The sequence below is a fragment of the Octodon degus genome, unplaced genomic scaffold (genome assembly GCF_000260255.1).
Source record: "Octodon degus isolate 3935 unplaced genomic scaffold, OctDeg1.0 scaffold00245, whole genome shotgun sequence".
NCBI classification, from domain to species: Eukaryota; Metazoa; Chordata; class Mammalia; order Rodentia; family Octodontidae; genus Octodon; species Octodon degus.
The window spans coordinates 2,109,693-2,129,335 of NW_004524821.1; the positions used below are offsets into that span (position 1 = coordinate 2,109,693).

At 49.1% G+C, this 19,643-nt stretch overlaps 2 protein-coding genes across 11 annotated transcripts in view; both read left to right on the forward strand.

Annotated features, from left to right (window-relative positions):
* Positions 1-8,468, forward strand: part of Scmh1 (Scm polycomb group protein homolog 1) — a 178,450-nt gene extending 169,982 nt beyond the window's left edge. For all 10 annotated transcript variants that reach the window (XM_023706200.1, XM_023706201.1, XM_023706195.1 and 7 more), the window contains 3 exons: positions 1,495-1,560; positions 5,330-5,472; positions 7,329-8,468. In XM_023706200.1, the coding sequence (XP_023561968.1) occupies positions 1,495-1,560; positions 5,330-5,472; positions 7,329-7,454 (335 nt within the window). In that variant the 3' untranslated portion in view covers positions 7,455-8,468. The remainder of the gene's footprint in view (positions 1-1,494; positions 1,561-5,329; positions 5,473-7,328) is intronic.
* A 4,885-nt stretch (positions 8,469-13,353) lies between these two features.
* On the forward strand, positions 13,354-18,529 carry Slfnl1 (schlafen like 1). The gene is made up of 5 exons (XM_012512630.2): positions 13,354-13,569; positions 14,186-14,753; positions 16,503-16,847; positions 17,057-17,200; positions 18,084-18,529. The coding sequence occupies exons 2-5, from the start codon at positions 14,319-14,321 to the stop codon at positions 18,204-18,206; spliced, it is 1,047 nt and encodes a 348-aa protein (XP_012368084.1). The 5' UTR covers positions 13,354-13,569; positions 14,186-14,318; the 3' UTR covers positions 18,207-18,529.
* Positions 18,530-19,643: the final 1,114 nt, after the last annotated feature.

Genomic DNA, 19,643 nt, shown 5'->3' on the forward strand with positions numbered 1-19,643 from the left:
TATATATATCCCTCTGACAGTTTTGAACTTCCACCAATCTGTACCATGAGTCTGATCTGTGTAGTGAGACCCTGTAGACCCTGTACTAAATTTAAAAAAAAAAAAAAAAAGTCAAGAATATAAGAAAGAGAAAAACAGCAAAGTTTTGGGAGTTCTGGGAAGGAAGAGAGATCAAGGGTATAGCCAGATGGAGCAAACATAGCTTTCTCTGAGGTCAAAGAAAAGTTATGTCCATTACTGAAAAGGAGAGAGGTAATAGGAAAGGGTTTAAGAGTACTGAAGAATCAAACCAGTCAGCAAAGACAGGAGGAAATGAATCAAGGCGAATGGCTGACAGAGAACACCTTTGGACCAGCCATGCTCACAGACTTTGCCGCTTGACAAAAGTTATGTTTTGTTTGTTTCTTTTGTTTTTTTGGCGGTGTTCTTTGCAACCTAGATATGAAATAAGAAGACAGTTTGAGAATTAAGATTTTTATGTCAAACTATGAAGGCAAGAGTACGCAAGGGAAAGGGAGAGAATGCAAGGAAATCAGTAGAGTTAAAGAAGCAGTTCAGATGGACCACACCAGCTCTGGGCATTTTAAAGAAAATTATGATGTAATGGCTGTAGTGGACAGAAATCTCCAGAGAATTGAGAAGATGAGAAATTAGGATCAGAGAATGAAATTTTAAAATTTTGTAGTAGATCTGTTCCAAGTAATGGCAAGAACCTGGACGTGACCATGTCAGTATTTGAAGCAGAGGATGAAGAAAGTCACTGGGGGCATGACAGTTAAACGGATGCCTCCAGGGATAATGGCAGGAATTTGGGGGGAACAGAGGAAGTGAACTAAGTACCAAATTGTCTTCACATGCTAAGAGGTTGCAACTCAAATATCTGCAGATAACAGTGACCAGGAAGAGCAGACAGGAGTGTTTGGCTTCTAACAAGCATGAACTTTCACAGAAATATGGTATAAAAAGAGCAGTGGGAAACCAGCATGATGCCACCTCCAGACCTCCAGCCCAGAAAAGTGTAGAATGTGATAGAATGGAAAGTCTAAATTAGCAATGTTGGGCTGGTGGGATGGCTCAGTGGTCTAAAGCACCTACTTAGAACAAGCTTAGCAAAGCACAGTGACCACGGTTCAATCCCCCAGCACCACATGCCAGCCAGCTCCGCCCCCTGGTGGGCTGAGCTGGCCACACACACACACACACACACACACAAATAAAATTAAAAAAAATTTAAAATAAATAAATTAGCAAGGTTTACAGTGAATGGTGGCTCAGGAAATAGAGCTTTCATGAAGACAGAGGCAGGGGGAGAAGTATGTAATGCACCCCCAACCCAGCCAGGTGGCAAGTGCAGTGGCTTTAAGAGCTGATTACAGCCTCAGCTCCCCTGCCTGGAGACTTAAATAAGTTCTTTCACTTTTCAACTTTTCCTATATGTAAAGTTTTCTTCATGTGGAAAATGGAAATACTGAGACCAACTTGATCTTCCCACAGGGGTGTTAAAAGGATCAAATGAAAGAAGGGATATGGAGTCACTTTGGAAACTAAATCATTCCCCAGGTATGTAAGGAACTACTGTGTCTGTCATCTTCCTCATGCTTGCTTCTGTTAGGGTCCATCATGATGGCCATCTCCCATGGCTCAGTGGCCACTGATGGTCCCCACTCTTCTGTTGGAACACTTTGTGAGCCTATCTGCCAGGTCATGGACTACACCTCTTTTGACCCTGAAGAACCTCACAAGGCTAGAAGACTGATTGTCCCTACAGTTGTCTCAAAGAATTTAGATGTTAAATCTGCCCCTTTCCTTATTTCACTAATGCAGGTGATTAGGCATAGGTTTGTCAGTCTGCGTTGTTATCTCTTTGAATGTGGCTCACCTGCCTTAGTCATTCTCAGACTGAGAGCTAGCCTTCTTCAGAGGCAGCTGCCACATGCACTGTTGCTGAGGGTGGTAAGCCTGAGACAGGCGTCTGAAGAAACGAGAATAGAAGCAGACAGAGACAGAGCACTAACTTACCTCCTTTCTAGTGTGGTCTTGGACAAATCCCTTCACTTCTCTGGACCTCAATTTTCTCCTCTCTGAGGTAAAGATAGTGATGATACGGCCTTCGAAAGCTGTTTTAAAGATCACATAAGCCAATGATGGTGGCGTTCTTTATAATTTATAGAACACTGTTCACGTGAGACAGCTTTGCCCACCACCGCTCCAGTGCATTCCACCATTATCTCTTGCCTGGATTGTCTTTTAACTTCCTTTTTACTGATCTCTCTTGTTCTGTCCTTGCTCCTTTAAAGTCTATAACTAACAGACTCTGATCCCTTTTGTAAACTGCTGCGTGCCATTGCCTGCTCAAATCGTCAGTCACTAAAACAAGCCAGTGGTTTTCATTGGCATTCCAAGGTTTACAGTTACCTGTGCCACTGTGTTCCTCCTCCCCTCAGGACACACAAACATGCTTCATAGGTTTCCTGCCACGCTTTCTCCCTGCTTCCCGTCCCCCGGCACACTGACCTTCCTGGTAATCTTAAGCACACCATTCCATCTTGTGCCTCGGATCTTCACTCAGATGTCATCTCTTCAAGGTCCCTCCTGGCCATCACAGCTTCCTGAGTTATAGCTTCTGACCACCTGCTCTCATGGAGTTTATAGGAGCAGGCTGACTAAAAACCACATAGTAGAATAGTAGACATAAATAGTATAAACAGTACACAAGAGTATCAATAGTACACATAAATAGTATAATAGTACACTTAAAGTCATGGGTTTAGTAGGAGCAAGCTGACTGAAACATACATGTAATAGTATCGTATATGTGAATCAGCTTTGTCCATTTTGGCTGTCATGACAAGGTATCCAAACCAGGTGGCTTATAAACAAGAGGTATTTTTCTCCAAGTTTCAGAAGCTTAAAGACCAACATCAGGTTCCCAGCAGATTTTTCAGTGTCTGATTTTAGACCTGGTTCAAAAAGGCCATTTTCTCAGTGTCACCTCACATAGCTGAAGGGTAGACCTCTCAGACCTGTTTCATAAAAAGAATACTGATCTTATTCATCAGGACTCTAACCAAAGGTCTTACTTAAAATATCACTTTGGGGTTAGGATTTCAGCAGATGAATTTGTGAGGAACACAGTCAATAGGGAAAGTGTGTGTGTGTGTGTGTGTGTGTGTGTTAATCCTCTATGTATATAAAATACTGTTTTCAGAGTGATTTCTAGGCCCTGATTAGAGACTTTACTACTAGCCTATGGAGGACACATTCATCCATATATATGGCCTTCCCATGTCTCCTCTGTGCTTTCCAGTGTCTGCAGCTGGTTTCTTGCACAGCATCACAGCATATCTTTAGAGCAGGGCAAAGTGACTAATTTCATAGAACCTCCTCCTACTTCCTGCCCACTAACACCTCTGAAAAGACATTCAGATTTCTATGATTCTACTCAGCCCTGCTCACTTTTGTGGTCTGGTCAGTGCCTAATCTCAGTGTGTTTTGTTTTTTTGGTGGGTTGTTTTGTTTTTTTTTTTTGTGGGGGGGTAGTATGAGGAATCAAGCTCAGGACCTTGTGCTTACCAGACAGGTGCTTAAGCCACTGAGCTATATTCCTAGCCCCAATGCCTAACCTCAAACTTGAAAGAAAATTTGCTAGAATCTCTTCCATGGGGGGGAGGGGTTAAGCCAGTTAAATGCACTATGACTTTTTTTTTTTCTCGGAACTGGGGATTGAACTCAGGCCCTTGCACTTGTCAGGAAAGCACTTATTCTATTGAGCCATCACCCCAGCCCCTAAATGCACTATGATTTTTAGATCCAAGACCCAGAATGAAGGAAAACAATAGTAGATTCTACGTTCATGAGCCCATTTTGACTCTGCACTTAATATTTATGGGACAGGGCTTCTCCAGGTTCTGGGGACATAGATGTAAGTAAAACAAGTTCCCTGCTTCAGTGGAGACATTATCTGGTGGGAGAGTCAAAAGAATAGACAACTGTTATGTGATCATTGATTCACTGAATCAGTACACTTAAATGTCTTCTGTAGCAGGCCAGGCACTTTTTATGAGTCAGGGTCAGAGCACTGAACATAATACAGCCTGTGTTTTACAGAGGACAAGACAATACAAATAAATGCACATGGCCAGGAAGATAGCTCGGCAGTCTAAGTGCCTGCCTAGCAAGCACAAGAACCTGGGTTTGATCCCCAGGACTGCATGCTGTGCTGGCCCTGTGCTGAGCCGGCCACCAAAACTGGGTGTGGTGGCACACTCCCGTAATCTCAGCACTAGGGAGGCTGAGAGAGAAAGATCACTATGAGTCTGAACTGCATAATGAGACCCTCTACCAAATAAATAAAAGATTAATAAAATAAAACAAAACAAATGTGTATATAAAATTATTCAGAGTGGTGATCTGTGATGTAGGAAGACAATCTAAGGGTAGCTGGTGGAGAGTGACTATGTGGAAAAATGAGCACATTTCCTAGATGAGGGACTGCTTCTCTGAGGAATCAGTGTTTAAGATAAAATGTAAATGTTGAGGAGTGAAGCATGAAAATATCTAGACGATGATATTTGAGACAGGTGAGCGGATAAACACTTGGTCCATGCAAGAAGCAGAAAGAGGGCTAGTGCATCTCATTGCATTGAGCGGAGAGCTGAAACCAGGCCGTAGGAAGGAAGCAAAAGTCCAGGTGACGTGAGTGCCTCTCATCCTGTGGTCAGGACCACAAGCTCAGATTTCACTTTGTGTGCAGTGAGAGACCATCGCCATGAGTTTGTAGAGGGGATTAACCCTCAAGAAGTCCACAGAGTTATTTCTGCAACCAAGGCCAACCCTGTTTTCTGCCTTAGTGTGTAAGGTTGTAATAAGGTCTCCTGTTCTCCAGGCATTAGAGGGCCCAGAGTAGTACCAACTATGGTTTTTTTTTCCCCAGTCTCCCAGAATTTGGCTCTAGTCTTTCCCAGTTACCATTTCTCTCTAGAAATGGTCCTCAGAATGAAGACAAAAGCAGTCCACCTCTCCTCCTCCATCCTACATAAATGTCGAGTTATGTCATTGGCATCCATGTCTCAAGTTCAGGCTGGATTTCAGCCTTAGTGCAACATTCCTCTGGATCATTTACAACAATCAACTCCACTCTACAGAACAAAGACTTGACATTTTCTGTGTGGAAAAACTCTACTCCCTAGGCGGCTTCTGTTCTTCTGCACAGCTCTAGCGCTGCTCTGAGCATCACCTGCCTGCAAGATCACTAAATGAGCATAGGGAGTGGTGGAGATGTCCCAGCCCACCCCTGTGCATGCCAATGTGGGTGCTCCTTGTTCTGCAGGGTCAGACCGATACCTGCAAAGCCAGGATCCCTCTCGACTGAATGGCCAAGACCCTTCCTTGTGGACAGTAGAAGATGTGATGCAGTTTGTCCGGGAGGCCGATCCTCAGCTTGGACCCCATGCTGACCTCTTCCGCAAACATGTAGGTATTCCTGCCTAACCTCTCATGTTCGCTGGGAATTTTGGTGCTGTGACACATAGACTCTTAAAGGGCATAGTCCATTTGTTCCAAATTCCTTGAAACAGAATAGGAGAAATGCCATAAAATTTAGAAATAAAATCTGGACAGACAGACCTCAAGGGGCATTGTGTTCACCTCATTCTTTCAGTGTCGGACTGCTTTGGCCACATTCTGACAGGGTTTATGCCCTGAGGCTCAGTTTTGGGCACTGAAATCTGAATCTTCTTTTCCAGGAGTGCTTGTTTTCTTGTCTACCTTGGCATGAAAATCAAGGGCCTCAGTCCAAATCAAAAAAATCCCTTGCACCCCAGTCCCAACTTCATCAGTCCTTAATTGTCTGCTTGTCCATCTATGAGCCTGCACTCTCTCATCAGGGGCACAGTTGGCCCCATGGCTGGGCATTGCTCCGAGTCCCCATGCACTAACAGTACTCGTGACTTGGGGCTCAAACCTATGACTCTGTACTGCTCTTGCTTGGTATTGCTCATTTCTGCAGGCACTCAGAACAGGCCAGGCACCTATTAATGAGCCTGTAAATCTGTTAAGCCAGGTAGGTTTGTAGTGGGCTCTTAAGCAGGCTGAAAATCTCACAGCTCTTCTGTGAGTCCTCCTTTGATCCAGCTCAGCTCTACCTGCAGCTCTTCCTAGGCTTCTGCTCCTCAGGACAAGTGATACATCACCGAATATCATTTCAGGGTCAGTATAAACCAGTGGTAGTGAATCTATGACACACATGCCACAACTGACTGTTAGAAATGAAAGCTCTAAAAAGCTCACCAAATCAGACTCCCTCGATTCAAAGACCCAATCCAAAAATGGCATCTGAGATGAATATATACTTCTCAGTTAAGGAAATACAAATGACAAATATATATGAACAAATAAATATTCAACATCATTGGTCTTTCAAAAAATGCAGTTTAAAACAACAGTGAGATTCCATCTTACCTCAGAAAGAATGGCTATTCAAGAACCAATTAAAAAAAAAATCAACCAATAACAAATACTGGAGGGGCTCTGGAGAAAAAGAAACCTTTTTGCACTGTTGGTGGGAGTGCAGGCTGGTACAACCACTATAGAAGTCAGTGTGGAGAGTCTTCAGAAGAACTAGGATTAGCAGCCCCATTCAATCCAGTTATTCCCCTCCTGGGTATTTTTTCCCAGAAGAACTGAAAACCTCATGCCACAGCAATATATGTGCACCCATATCTATAGCAGTGCAATTTGTCATAACTAAGTCTTGGAAACCACCCAGATGCCCATCAACTGAGGAACAGATAAAAAAGATGTGGTATTTTTACACAATGGAGTATTACTTAGCTATAAAGAAGATAAACTCAAGGCTTTTTTACATTATTATACCTGATAATCTAAACAGCTAATTTGAAGACAACAGTATGCAATATAACAACCATGGTTAAATTCCTATCATTTTGTTTAGTGAAATTCTGTATCATTTCTAATATTTTTATTTTGTTTTACTTTTTTTTATATTCTCTTTAAAAAAAAAAAAAGGTTGGCCATCACTAGTATAAATGGTTGATGCATGTACATGACTTACAGGTTTCCTAGGAGAGGGAGACTTGCAGGGAAGAACCAGGCAGAAGAAAACATATCCTGCTTCCAGTTATGTGACAAACCTAACCTTCTGGGTCTTAGTCCCTGGAACAGGGAAACAGGCAGGGTGCAGTGTCCCAGCAGAGTGACTGCACTCCATGTGGTTGGCACTTTCCTGGGGGGCCTTTGGTCAGAATGTGGGGAAATCAGACCAGCCTGGCTCTGATTGCGCTCTCCCTTCTGTCTCCTCTGTCCCCCAGGAGATCGATGGCAAGGCCCTGCTGCTGCTGCGCAGTGACATGATGATGAAGTACATGGGGCTGAAGCTGGGGCCAGCACTCAAGCTCTCTTTCCACATTGACCGGCTGAAGCAGGGCAAGTTCTAAACAGGCATAGTGTAGACAACCCAGTGGTCAGGCAAATGAGGAGTTCTTCTCCCAGAGAGGAGGGCCACCAGCCTATCCCCACGTGCCTCAAGTGGGGCTCTGGACCACCTCAGGGCTCCAGGAAGTTGTGTGGAGCCACCACTGTTGCCCCCCTCCTATCATGGTATCTCCTTCCATGAAGGACCAAGGAGGGGAGAATGTCGGCCCAGGGCCGGCACTGCTCTTTCCCTCAACCCTGAGTGGCTGAGTTCCTTTCTATTTATTTCTCAGGCCTGGCTGGCCTCTCATCAGAAGTTTAGACTGAGCACCTTCTAAGTTAAGGAAGAAGAGGCCAGGCCATGGGGCCTCAGAAGACCCTCCTACCCAGGTCCCTTACCACTTCCTGGGCTTGGTGTGGCATCCCAGCGCCTCCCAGCTCCTGCCTTCTCACCAGGCCCCACACTTCCAACTCATGGTGCCAACCTCTACCTTTAAAAAAAGTATATCTTTTCTTCCTGCTAATTTATTGCTTCTGGCACCTGGGTAACCCTCTGGTTATTGCTCCTCTTGCACCAGACACTTGAGTTTTGGGAGGAAGGAGACCACACTGCCCTGGTCCCAAAGAAGCTCTCTAGATAGATGTAGCCTCTCTTCAGTGGATACTGCTCTAGGGCGCTTTCTTTTTCAAATGGACAGACCTACATGCTCTGCATGGGAGGAGAGGGTTTTGTCATCTTCCCCTTCCCCCACTGGGCTCTTTGCAGCCCATCTACAGATGGAATCAGTCCTTCACACTACCCCTACTTCTGCTTCTTGCCCTGGCCAGAGATGCTGCAGAGAATTGGGCCTAATGATTTTAGGCTAATCAGGCTCTAAGCTTGGGGATGGAATGGTCTCCAGCTAGAGTGGCTTTATTCCTCCACTGGCCGTGTGCTTCCATGCAAGCAAGTCAGCAGCACAGCTGCTCCTGTTGCTATCTGGACTTATTTTATGTCAATTTGTTTATAAATAAAAATCAATACAGATGCCAATATCTTTTTAATGAGTTGACAGTTAAATTGTTGTGCATTCACTACCCTTCCTTGGTCCTAGTGTTCTTACACCGAAAATGAGGACCAGGATCATATGCCTCAGACCTCTTCTAATTTCAGCAGTCACAAAGAACTGGCTGTCTTCTAAATGTCTTCTGGCCTCAGCACCACAGGGAGCCCCTGAAAGGTAGCATCTGAATCTAGCCTCTATCCTCAGAGGGCTCCGCTCTGGTCCACGAGACAGTGATGCGCACAGAGCTGCGCGAGGAGGGTGGGAAGCAGCGTCAGGGTCAGCTGTGCCAAAGACTCCATGGCTGGCTGCACCCTCACCCTCCTCGGGATGAGGGCAGTGCAGGGCAGCCTGCACTGTACCCCTGCACTGAGCAGAAGTCAGCACTCACTCCACCCAGGGCCGCACGCTGCTCTCCACAGGGCCTGTGTGCTTTGCAGAAGAGAGATGGTGAAGGGAGCTCAGCACAGTCCAGCTGAGTCTTACCACTAACGCGAATGCTCCACAGGAATTAACATTATCTTCATCTTCACAGCAGACTCATTTGATAGAGGAAGAAACAAGTTCAGATTGCACAGGCAGGACACACCAAGAAATCTGACCCTGAAGCAGAGTGCTAGCCAGCCCAGCTGCTCGCTGTGAGGCTCTGGGTGGGTTCTTTCCCTTCTTTGGGTCTACCTGGCTCTAAGAGTTTGAGTGAGGATCTGTGGGTTGGCGAGCTCTCACCAGCGAGTGGTGCTTCACAGGTGTTATTTCCTGCCACGCTTTCTCCCTGCTTCCCGTCCCCCGGCACACTGACCTTCCTGGTAATCTTAAGCACACCATTCCATCTTGTGCCTCAGATCTTCGCTCAGATGTCATCTCTTCAAGGTCACCCTCCTGGCCATCACAGCTTCCTGAGTTATAGCTTCTGACCACCTGCTCTCATGGAGTTTATAGGAGCAGGCTGACTAAGGGTTAATATCCTTTCCACTTGGAAATATGAGGTTAGAACCAGCATGAGGTTCTAACTAGTGACGCTGAAGCAGTCAGCATCAAGCCTGCCAGACTAGACTAGCCCACTTTTCACAGACTCCTGCACATGGGAACCTGAAGGTTGTGTTGTTCATTCAGGATTCTTCCACAGAGGGCCCTACCAGACCGTGCCAGTGAACCCATCCAGGAGACCCAGCATACACTTACCAGTGTATGTGGCAGGTCAGGTGCTGCGGGCCAGGCGTCATGGAGCAAAACGGCTGTGCCCCATCTTCCATCTTGTCACCAAAAGTGTACACCTTGCTGGTGAATGGTTTTTGGAGGGTTTATAGTGCTAAATTGTGTACATTATTCTTTTGTAAACATTGTAACACCCATATAGAATAATTGGTTTTTTCCACTTTAAGGTGCAGTAGAAGCTTAGAGAAGTAAAATTACTTCCCTAAAACCCCGTAACTAAAAATAGGTGCAATCCCTCACATTGCCTGCTCCCACTGGAGAACCAGGGAACCGGGCAGACTCAGGACTCTCATGGCCCAGGCGTGGCCCTGCATTCACTGTGACGGGAAATAGCCTTACAGGAGGATGGTGCAAATGGACCCCTAGGGCCAGAGGTCAGGGCCTTGTGAAGGTCAGAGTCCTTACAAGCTGTTCCCCATAGCTGCCCAGGTAACAGCTCTACAACAAGGGTACAAGCCATCTGCTTACAAGCACTGTCCGAAGGGAGCTATATCTCTTTGAGAGCCCTATAAGGAACCTGCCTCCTAAATCACTAAATCAGTACACACAGAAAGCCATGGTGTGTCAAAGAACTCGAAGTCCAGATAACTTACAACCAGGGGTCATCTTCACCTTAAGTAGTGTCTTGGCATAGTTGTTTCCCAGAGGATAGAAATACAAAGGTAACCAAAGGTTAAGTATATAGCAAAAAAAGGACTTGTTAACCTCTAACCTCTGAGATCAGAATTGAATGCTGTTTAAAACAAAACCAAAAGCCTCAGCTTAGGAGATCGTTTAACAAAGTAAGACCTTCCAGTGATAACTAGGAATTGCTAAAGCAGTAGAGCTGGCCTTAGGCAGACCCTGCTCACAGCCACGTCAATGCACAAGAGGCCATTCCATTCATTCCCACACTCCAGAAGCCTGTAAAGGCAGAGAAAATGTGGGAGAGCAAGTCAGAGCCAGACACCTTATGATTGCAGTGCCACACACACAGAAACACTGACAGTGCTGAGCAGACCAGGAGGAAAACACAGAGTACTTCAGGGGATGACAGGGGTGTCAGAGCCTGGGAATGCACAGAATTTACCTGGTTCCGTCCCTAGCACCACCAGAAATAAAAAAGTAACAGAAGAACCTAGGCTCCTCTTAAGGCTGGTCAAGGAAGGACTGGTAAGCCATTTCTGGAGCCTTCTGTCTCCTCCCCATCTTTGGTGCCTCCTTCCTTCTAGCCAGGTGACACATGTCCTGTCCACTGCTCCACTGCCCAGATTGTCAGCCCTAAGCAGCAATGCCCACAGCAGCCCTCATTGGTCTTTGTGGAACTACAAGATCATTCTCTCGGACAAGGTACTGGTTGACCAGGAGGACACACTGCCCCTGCTGAATGCCCTAACCTGTCCTTGGGAAGCCTGAGAATGACTTGCTGGGCTTTTTTTTTTTTTTTTTTTGTGGAACCAGGGATTGAATCTGGGCCCTTGCGCTTGCCAGGCAAGCACTTATTCTACTGAGCTATTTCCCTGGCCCCATGCTCTTACTTTTGATCACAGCTAAAAGTATGAAACTTCAGAGACATAAAAGCACTATCCATCTGCCTTGCTGGCCCTCAGCATTTTGCAGCTGCTTACCTTATTTCTTGCTTAGTCTTGAGAAGCACCCAACTTAGGCTGAAATGACATAGGCCCCAGCATCCGGAAGGCTCTATCTGCGGTACTCCTTGCGAGCCTGCTCTTCAACATCCCTGCCTGCTTCCAGGAGGCTGAGCTCATTTCCCTCCCCTGTCCGCTGCCTCTTCACTGGCTTCCCTGGGCAGTTAGTATGGACTCTGATTTGGGAGCTGCAAGGCAGAAGAAAAGCAGACATCTTCGATGTGGGTTCAGCCCTTGGGGCCATCTGGACCCCAGTGGACACTACAGATAATGTGAAAAGAGGCATTCCACCACATATCTGTGGGGCAATCTTTGACCCCCCACTCCCATTCCTAGATAGCCTTAAATTGCTGGATATTTTATTTTGTTCCCTCCCGTGGCAAAGGGAGTCCGTCAATCAGGTATCGAGTGAGAGGGTTAGATGGAACTGTTAGGTCCCACATTCTACTCCACACTGAGCTACCTACAAAGTGTCAAATGAAGCCTTGAGTCTTGTGTATAGCCTGGTTCTCATGCAATGTGTTTGTATTTAAAAGTTTATTTTTAGAAGTATTTAGTGGTCACAATAAGTCAACTTTTACCCAATTCCAAAAAGAACTGATACTCTGCTCACAGAAGGCTGTTAGAGACTGCAAGAGAGGATGGTGTGGCTTGAGATCTGCCAGTAAAACAGGAAGCAGGGCCACCAAGGTCAGTGGGGTGAGGGATGTCTCATGCAGGACAAGCCAGCCAGTGGCAAGGCTGTGAGATAAGGAGAGCAGCTCTGGTTGTGCTCGTGTGTGTCACCCAGCAGTGCCCTTCTCACAATCCACTGTCTCCTTCGGCACCCCCCACCGCACTTGAGTTAACATCTCCTAACAGCACACTGGCCAGGTGCCATGAGAGCAACTCAAGGATGGCAGAATCGAGGAAGACTTGAAAGCAGAGAAGCACACAGAGCTGCAGGCTCTCCCTCTGTGACTCAAGCAGCTGTGGGAAGTGGAGGCAGACCTGGGAGCAGGGCTGGACAAGCAGAGGGCCCCAGCCTGCTCTCCCCAGACCCTCACGCTGCTGCCACATGGGGCAGGGCTCTTCCTTGTCCCATGGTCTCTTCTCAAGCTCCCCATATCCAAGCTCCTACCTTCATACCTAAGGTAAGCAAACTGCAAGAACATCTTCGGCACAGCTGCCCACAAGGAAAGCAGTCATCACACTTCAGCTGAAGAATCGCCAGGAGCCTCCTCAATCACTAGAGCCAGAAGTAGTGTGTGAACTGCACTTACCAAAGTTCCCATCCCCAACAAGCAGGGCATCACCAAGTCTTGGTTCCAGTCAAAGAACAAGGATGACCTCGTCCTTCAAGAAGAGATGGCATGGGGCTGGGGAGATGGCTCAGTGGAATAAGCACTTCCCTGGCAAGCGCAAGAACCTCAGTTCAATCCCTGGTTCAGCAAAAAAAAAAAAAAAAAAAAAAGAGAGAGAGAGAGAGAGAGATGGCAGTGCTTAGCCAACTTTCCAGGACTCTTATAGGCCTTGACCACTGCTTAGAATAGAGAAGACCCCAGCCTATGGATTTTTTGTTCATCTTGGGAGCAGCTAGGCCTGATCAATGATCAGTGAAGCTTGGGATTGGTGACCAAAGAGGGAAGTGAAGGCTTTAGAAAACAAGGCCAAAAGAGGTAGCAACTGCTAGCCTGCTGGGCACTGGGACCTGGAGAGGGACAATATAATGGATTCTGGAAGCTGCCCAGACAGAGCCCCATGAGGGCAGCTGCATCTGCATACAGTGTATGGCTAAGCCAGTAGAGGTAAGGCAAGTGGTTCCATTTGTAGTAGGCCCTAAAGGGAAAGCATTATTGACCCTCATGAGATCACAGAGGTGGCTGTGCAGGCCCCGCCCACTTCCTAGGACCCTGGTTCTTGCTGTCTCCAGTCCAAGCTCCAAGAACCCTGAGAGGGCCAGGGATGTAGTTCAGCAGCATAAGTGCCTGCCTGGCAAGGGCAAGGTCCTGAGTTTGATTCCTGGTAGTAAAAAAAAAGAGCCCTGAGAGCAGCTGGCTCAGGGTTGGGGGCACTGACAGCTCAGGGCTACCACCCCCAGTGCCCCCCCAAACCAACAGGACATGAAGGTCTTAGCCCTCCTCTTGCCTCCCATTACTGTTTGCCCTGAATGCCCCCTTTGCAACAGTGGTGGCTCCCAAACCCTCCAGGACACAGTGAGAAGAGATGCAGGCTGTTGGTACCTACCACACAAGCTGAAGGCTGGGGTGTGGGTGAGTGAAGGGATGATGTGTGTGCCTGTGTGCACTGCTCATAAGTGAGGCCGCAGGGCCTGGGGCAGGGTACAAGGACCCAGCTCTAATCTTGAGCCTCCACCAATTTTATATATATATATATACAAAAGCCATCTTTCAAGAGGAGACACAGCTTTCATCAGTGTGCCAGAAACCCTAAGAACCCTTGGGCATACAAGCCCAACCAGCCCTTCCCATCTCAGCAGCTTTTAGTCCAGGCAGAAGAAGCAGACAGCTGGCCAGCATTCACAAGTCCTAGGCTAAGTAAGGCCTCTTTTCCAAAAGCCCCACCTTAAAAGATTGCTCAGGTGCAGATGTCTAGGGGCTGCAAAACTCTAGTTGGCAGGAAATCACAAAGGCATCTAGGAGCCCCCTATTCTGTGGGTTGGGTAGGAGAGAGGACCTCTGGAGGTTGAGAGCATATGGTAGAAGGGGCCCCTAGAGACTTCTCTGGTCCTTCCTGCCGCTTCAGGCAAATCCTTTTGGTCTGCCCACGGGATCTGTAGTCTGGCTCCATTCTGTCAAATTGTTTCTTGCCCAAGGCCCCAGGTGGGTGGCAAGCCCATTTCTGCTGGCCCTCTCATCCTATTCTCAGGACCTGCCCAATCTCTGCTCGTCTGTGAACCTTGCAGGAGCCTCAGCACCACTGGATCCCTCAGAAGACCTTGGACTCTGGCAAAAGCCATCAGCAGTGAGGAATCTCAAAATCCCTTCTGAGGAAGACCCCAATGGCCACCAGGAAGGGATCAGCACAAACACGATTTGGGGAATCCACTGTGGAGTTCCAGGACAAGCAGCCCCTGCCAGAACTCCCCCCAGGAGAGTGCCTACTTGAGGACTTGGATCTCGAGGTGGTCCCGGACACACATACACTATATGTGGGCCACCTGAACCCCCAGTTCTCAGTTCCTGTGCTTGCCTGCCTGCTGCGAGACACCTTAGAGCGGCTGGAGCTGCCAGTGTCACGGGAGCACATCCAGGTGGTAAGGCGTCCGCGGAATGCCTACGCGCTGGTACGGGTAGCTGCCCACAAGGCCACCCTGGCCTCCCTCCACTGGCGCCTACAGATGGCCCTGGAAGAGCAGCTGATCTTCAAAGAGCTGACAGCTCGCGGGAAGGAGCTGGTATTGAGTGAGGGGTGGGGGCCGGTGAGCCGCAGAGAGGTAAGTGAGACTCCCCCAGGTGAACTCCAAAGGTGCCCCCCAGGGAAGAGCAAGGCCTGGGGACAAATTTGCAAACTAGGAGCCTGCCACTGCTTCACTGGCCTCCAGCTGGCACTGTCACTTTCCCCAGAGGAACTCTGGCCCTCAGGAGTACCTCCATCAGAGCCTGGTAAAGAAAGGTGAAGCGTGGGCTCCTCCCTGGTCCTTCTGCTTCCCAGTGCAGGGCAGGGCAGCCCAGGCATACAGGAGTCCTCTGCTCTGTGACCCACTCCATTGTTCGGTGGACAAATGCCAGCACCCACTCTGTGGCAGAAACTAAAGGCCTGGGCTACACCTTCCACCCCTGTGCAGAGCCACACACCATCAGTCACAAAGTTGAGGTGGCTCTGGAGGACACAGGGATTTTTACTGCCCCCAGGAACAAATTCACAGGGAATATGAACTCCAGACTGGGACTCAGGGACCTGAATAGGCGCTCAGGGTAGAGGACATAGTAGGCAGAAGAACCAGCGATTCAGAGATGTGGGGAGGAGACAATGTCATATTTTCAGAGCAAGCTGCTTGTTGTCCTTAGAGCCCAGGCTGGAGGCTGCAGAGATGCTGAAGAAGGAAGCAGATTGTCCTGCAGTGCCCAGGGCTCTGGAGAATTTTTATCAAAGCAGGGCAGGGATGGCTTTGCCGAGGGCTGGGTAACTACGCAGATGATCTTGTTCTTCCTTCTTGGACTGCAGAGGTTGCAGAACTAAACAACTATGACACCTTGCAGCATGTGTGCCTGCTTCCCTGTTGGCATGACTGACCCTGTTTCTCAGGCTGTATTGATCTTCCTGGGGAGCTATAGCACTCACAGGGCAGTGTCCCTCATTTCTGTGCACCAGCCCACACTGAGCTCTCAGCCTCCAGGAGGCAGTCACAGCCCAGAATTAGTGAAAGGCTTTTAGGGGGAATGATTGTCTATTTACACTAGAGTGGGCAAGGGGAACAGATGGGGAGACTGACAAGGCGCAGACGAGCAAAGTGGTCCTGAGGACTTGTAGTTCCTGGTGCCCTCTGGAATACAGCAGAAACAAATGTGGGGGAGATGAAAGTGGAGATTCAGGAAGATGTGCCAGTGGCCCCAGAAGTGGTAGGCAGAGGTTCCAGGGAGATCAGGAAAGCAGTCAATCTCCATTTAGGGACCTACAGCTCTGCATAGGCAACCTTAGGGAGCTGAGGTACCTTCTGGAATCACCTGGGCCTTGGCCACAGGCCTAGCAGTCCATTTGGGAAAAATCTTGCCCACAGTTATGCCAGCTCTCAGTCCAGAGAAAACACCATCTTTTCTTACCCACACAGGCATCTAACAGCCAGCGTACCTAGAAAGAGCCCTACCCAAAAACTGGTTTAGACCCTTGACCCAGTAGGGTGGTGGCACACTGGCCACAGAAGGGTGGGCAAAATAGGCTCTCTCAGCCTGGGAGATCAGATGCCGATGGGTCTAGACCTTAGGCATGGTTGCAGGTGTAACAGTCTGTCTAAAGGCAAGGATCCTGACTTCTTCCTGGACACATACACGCTGTTCTTGATCCCTACCAGCAGGAGGAGAGTGGCCCAAGCCCAGGCCCCAGCCCTAGGCCCAGTCCAGGCTCCAATGTCCCACTGCCAGCTTGGCCTGCACATTCTTCACCTGATAGGCCCTGGGCCTGGAGGCGGCAGAGTTCCCAAAGCCGGCCCAGAGGTGTGTGCTCAGACAGCGCCATCGCCCACCAGGAGATCCTGGGCCAGGAGCAACTCTTCCAGGGAGCCTTCCTGGGCAGTGAGACAAGGAACTTGGAGTTCAAGCGAGGCAGTGGGGAGTACCTGAACCTGGCCTTCAAGCACCATGTGCGGCGCTACGTGTGCGCCTTCCTCAACAGTGAGGGGGGCAGCCTGCTCGTAGGTGTCGAGGACAGTGGCCTGGTACAGGGCATCCGCTGCAGCCACCATGACGAGGACCGTGCACGTCTACTGGTAGATTCTCTCCTGCAGGGCTTCAAGCCTCAGGTCTTTCCTGACGCCTACACACTCACCTTCATTCCTGTCATTACTACCTCCAGCACCAGCGTGCCCCTCAAGGTGAGCCTGCAACAGGCAGACCTGTCATCTATCATCACCAACAGGATGGTGGCCCATGCTGTCTGATATAGGCAGTAGGGGAGCACGAGATTGGGGAAAGGAGCCCCAACAGGCTGCACTGAGGAGCCAGGGCACAGTGAGAAGCAGGGTGGACTAGGGCTGCCACTGACAGTACAGCCCCTGCCAGAGCTGCCATTGCCCCTGCCAAGGTCCTCCGCCTGACTGTGCACACCCCTAAGGCCCAGAGTGAGCCACAGCTGTATGAGACGGACCAGGGAGAGGTGTTCCTGCGACGTGAGGGGAGCATCCAGGGCCCGCTGTCCGTCAGCGCCATCCAGGAGTGGTGCAGACAGGTGAGGTACTTAGGCCGGGTTAGGCTTGGCCAAGCTGAACAAAGCCCCTGTAGACACTCAGTGAGCAGTCTGGATCCTGCATCTCCCCAGGAGCAGACTCAGTGACTTAGGTTAAAGCCCCTCTCACTGTTTGGGAGCTGAGAAGAGGCCCAAACATGCTTCCCTGTCTCTGTCTCTATCTTCATCTTTCTCTGGTACTGAAGATTGAACCCAGGACCTTTGCACAGTGACCTATATCCCCAACCATTTAAGACAGAGTGAGGGGCCAGGGAGATGACTCAGTGGAATAAGCACTTGCCTGGCAAGCACAAGGGCCTGAGTTCAATCCCTGGTTCCACAAAAAAAAAAAAAAAAAAAAAAAGACAGTCTAAGTTGTCATCCTGAAGTACAGCATGTGATCCTCCTAGCTCAGTTTCCCAAAATGGTAGAACCAAACAGTCTCTTTTTAAAAGTCTGTGTCCTAGTTTCCATTGTGTCCACATCACAAAGTGGCCAGGGAAGAGGGTGGAGTTTAAGTTACAAGGAAACTCCAAGGGCTGTGCATTGCATGTGTGTATGTGGGGGGAGCCATGAAGAGAAGGGACAAGAGTACTAGACAGAGTGCCTCCAAGGAGGCACCTTTTCAGAAGGGCAGGTTGGGCAAGGATGTGACAGAGGAGAGAAGGACATGGCTAGGTGCCCAGCCTGCACCTGCCCTGGCCTGGGGAGGCTATGGGACCGCAATCCTTCCCAGCATCCAGCATGCTGGCAGCTCATCAAGACCCAGGGCCAGGAGACCTGGGTACCTAGTTGAGGCCTCCCAGGCACTGGCTCACCCTAGGGGGAGGGTGACCATTCTGGGACAATGTCAGCTTGGCCATCTGCTGCTACACTGTCCCCTCAGAAGTGGACAGCAGAGCTGGGCAAGCTGGAGGAGAAAGTGAAGTTGCTGACAGAGGAGAAGGAGCGGCTTCAGCAGCAGCTACAGCAGTACCAGCCTGTGTCCTGCACCTGCTGTGTCCTGTGAGGCCCCACAGGAGGTGGCAGGCATCATGGTGCCACTCGGCTGGGCGAGGTGGGGCATCCCAGTGGACATCTGAGCAATAAAGCACACCTGGACCTCACAGAAGTGGGCCAGACCTGCAGCCACCTCTCCTTCACACACAGCTGCAGTAGATGTGGCTTTTGCTGAGCAGACCCAGTCTGAGGGTTGAGAACTGTGCTCGGCACACCATCAATGCACCCCACATGCAGAATGCATTGGCCAGTTACCCTACCACTGAGCTCTAAGGGATTATCCTTCCAAAATGCTCTTTTTGCCCAAGCTGGAGTCTACAATCCAGTCTGCTAGATGGCTAAGAGAAGTCTACCTTGAGAAGATCCCTCGCACCCAGCAAAGCATATTTGGTAGATGTGGTCATGAGATAAACAGAACACCCCGCAGCCCCACTCTGACTTGCAGAACTTGTAATTGTCAAAGCCCCCTAATAAATTACATGCTCCTGAAATGCAAATGGTCATTCCTAGGACCCTTGCTCAGCCAGACTGATACTGCTGGGTCATGAGTCCCTTGCTCAGGCCACCTCTACCCAGGAGGCAGAGCCCAGCCAGGGCTCCTGCCACAAAGATGTGGAGGACAGAACAGTCTCTGGCTCAGCTGTCTTAAAAGACCAGGTGCCTGGGACAAATCACCTGCCTCTTCAGTTTGTTGACCTGTATGACAGACAGCGGGAGGGGCCCTGAGCCTGTGTCAGCTGTGGCAGAGCAGCATCTGGCCAGGAAAGGTCCGACTCCCCTAAGGCATCTGTGGTCCCCGGGGAGGATTCCCACTCTGGCCATTCCCCTGCCTTCCCTACTACCTGAGACTAAAACCAGAGTCCTTTCTACCATGCCCATGCTCCTGCTTCATCTGGAGCAAAAGTCCGTGACCTCAGCTCCTCCCACTGTTCTTATGCCGGTCACGCCAACTTTGTACTAGCTGCTGGCAACCAGAATTCTCTTCTCCAACATAGCTGCACGGCTCCCATTTCCTTTCTACCTGCAAGTCTGTGCTCAACCTTACTATCCACCCGCTTTAAATCTCTCCCCAGCTTCCCTTCCCTTCTGCTTTCATCCTTTCTCTGTAGCACTGTCATACTATTTCCTCCACTAAAATGTACACTTCAGGGGACAGGGATCTTGGTCTCTGTTCAGAACCTAACACAGTTGGTATGTGACAGATATCTAGTATTTGCTGGTGAAACTTTCAGACCTCCTAAATTTGAGGTCTGAACCTGAAATTATGGACCTTTGTCATTTCACAGAACCTGGGTTCCAGGGAGCCATTTTAGCTGATCACCCCCACTTCCTTGGTCTGAAAGCGGTTGACCACATATTACAGAGTAGACCCAGAAAATAGCTTTGAAACCAAGGCTTTACCCCATTCCCCAGGGAGGGGACATCTGGACCAATCACTACTGCTGAG

What these genes read in the sequence shown, in the direction of transcription:
- Slfnl1 (XM_012512630.2), top strand. Translation starts at nt 14,319, where the DNA reads ATGGCCACCAGGAAGGGATCAGCACAAACACGATTTGGGGAATCCACT. An exon ending in GGCCGGTGAGCCGCAGAGAG is followed by an intron (nt 14,754 to 16,502) that starts GTAAGTGAGACT and finishes ATCGCCCACCAG; the next exon opens with GAGATCCTGGGCCAGGAGCA. An exon ending in TCCAGGAGTGGTGCAGACAG is followed by an intron (nt 17,201 to 18,083) that starts GTGAGGTACTTA and finishes CTGTCCCCTCAG; the next exon opens with AAGTGGACAGCAGAGCTGGG.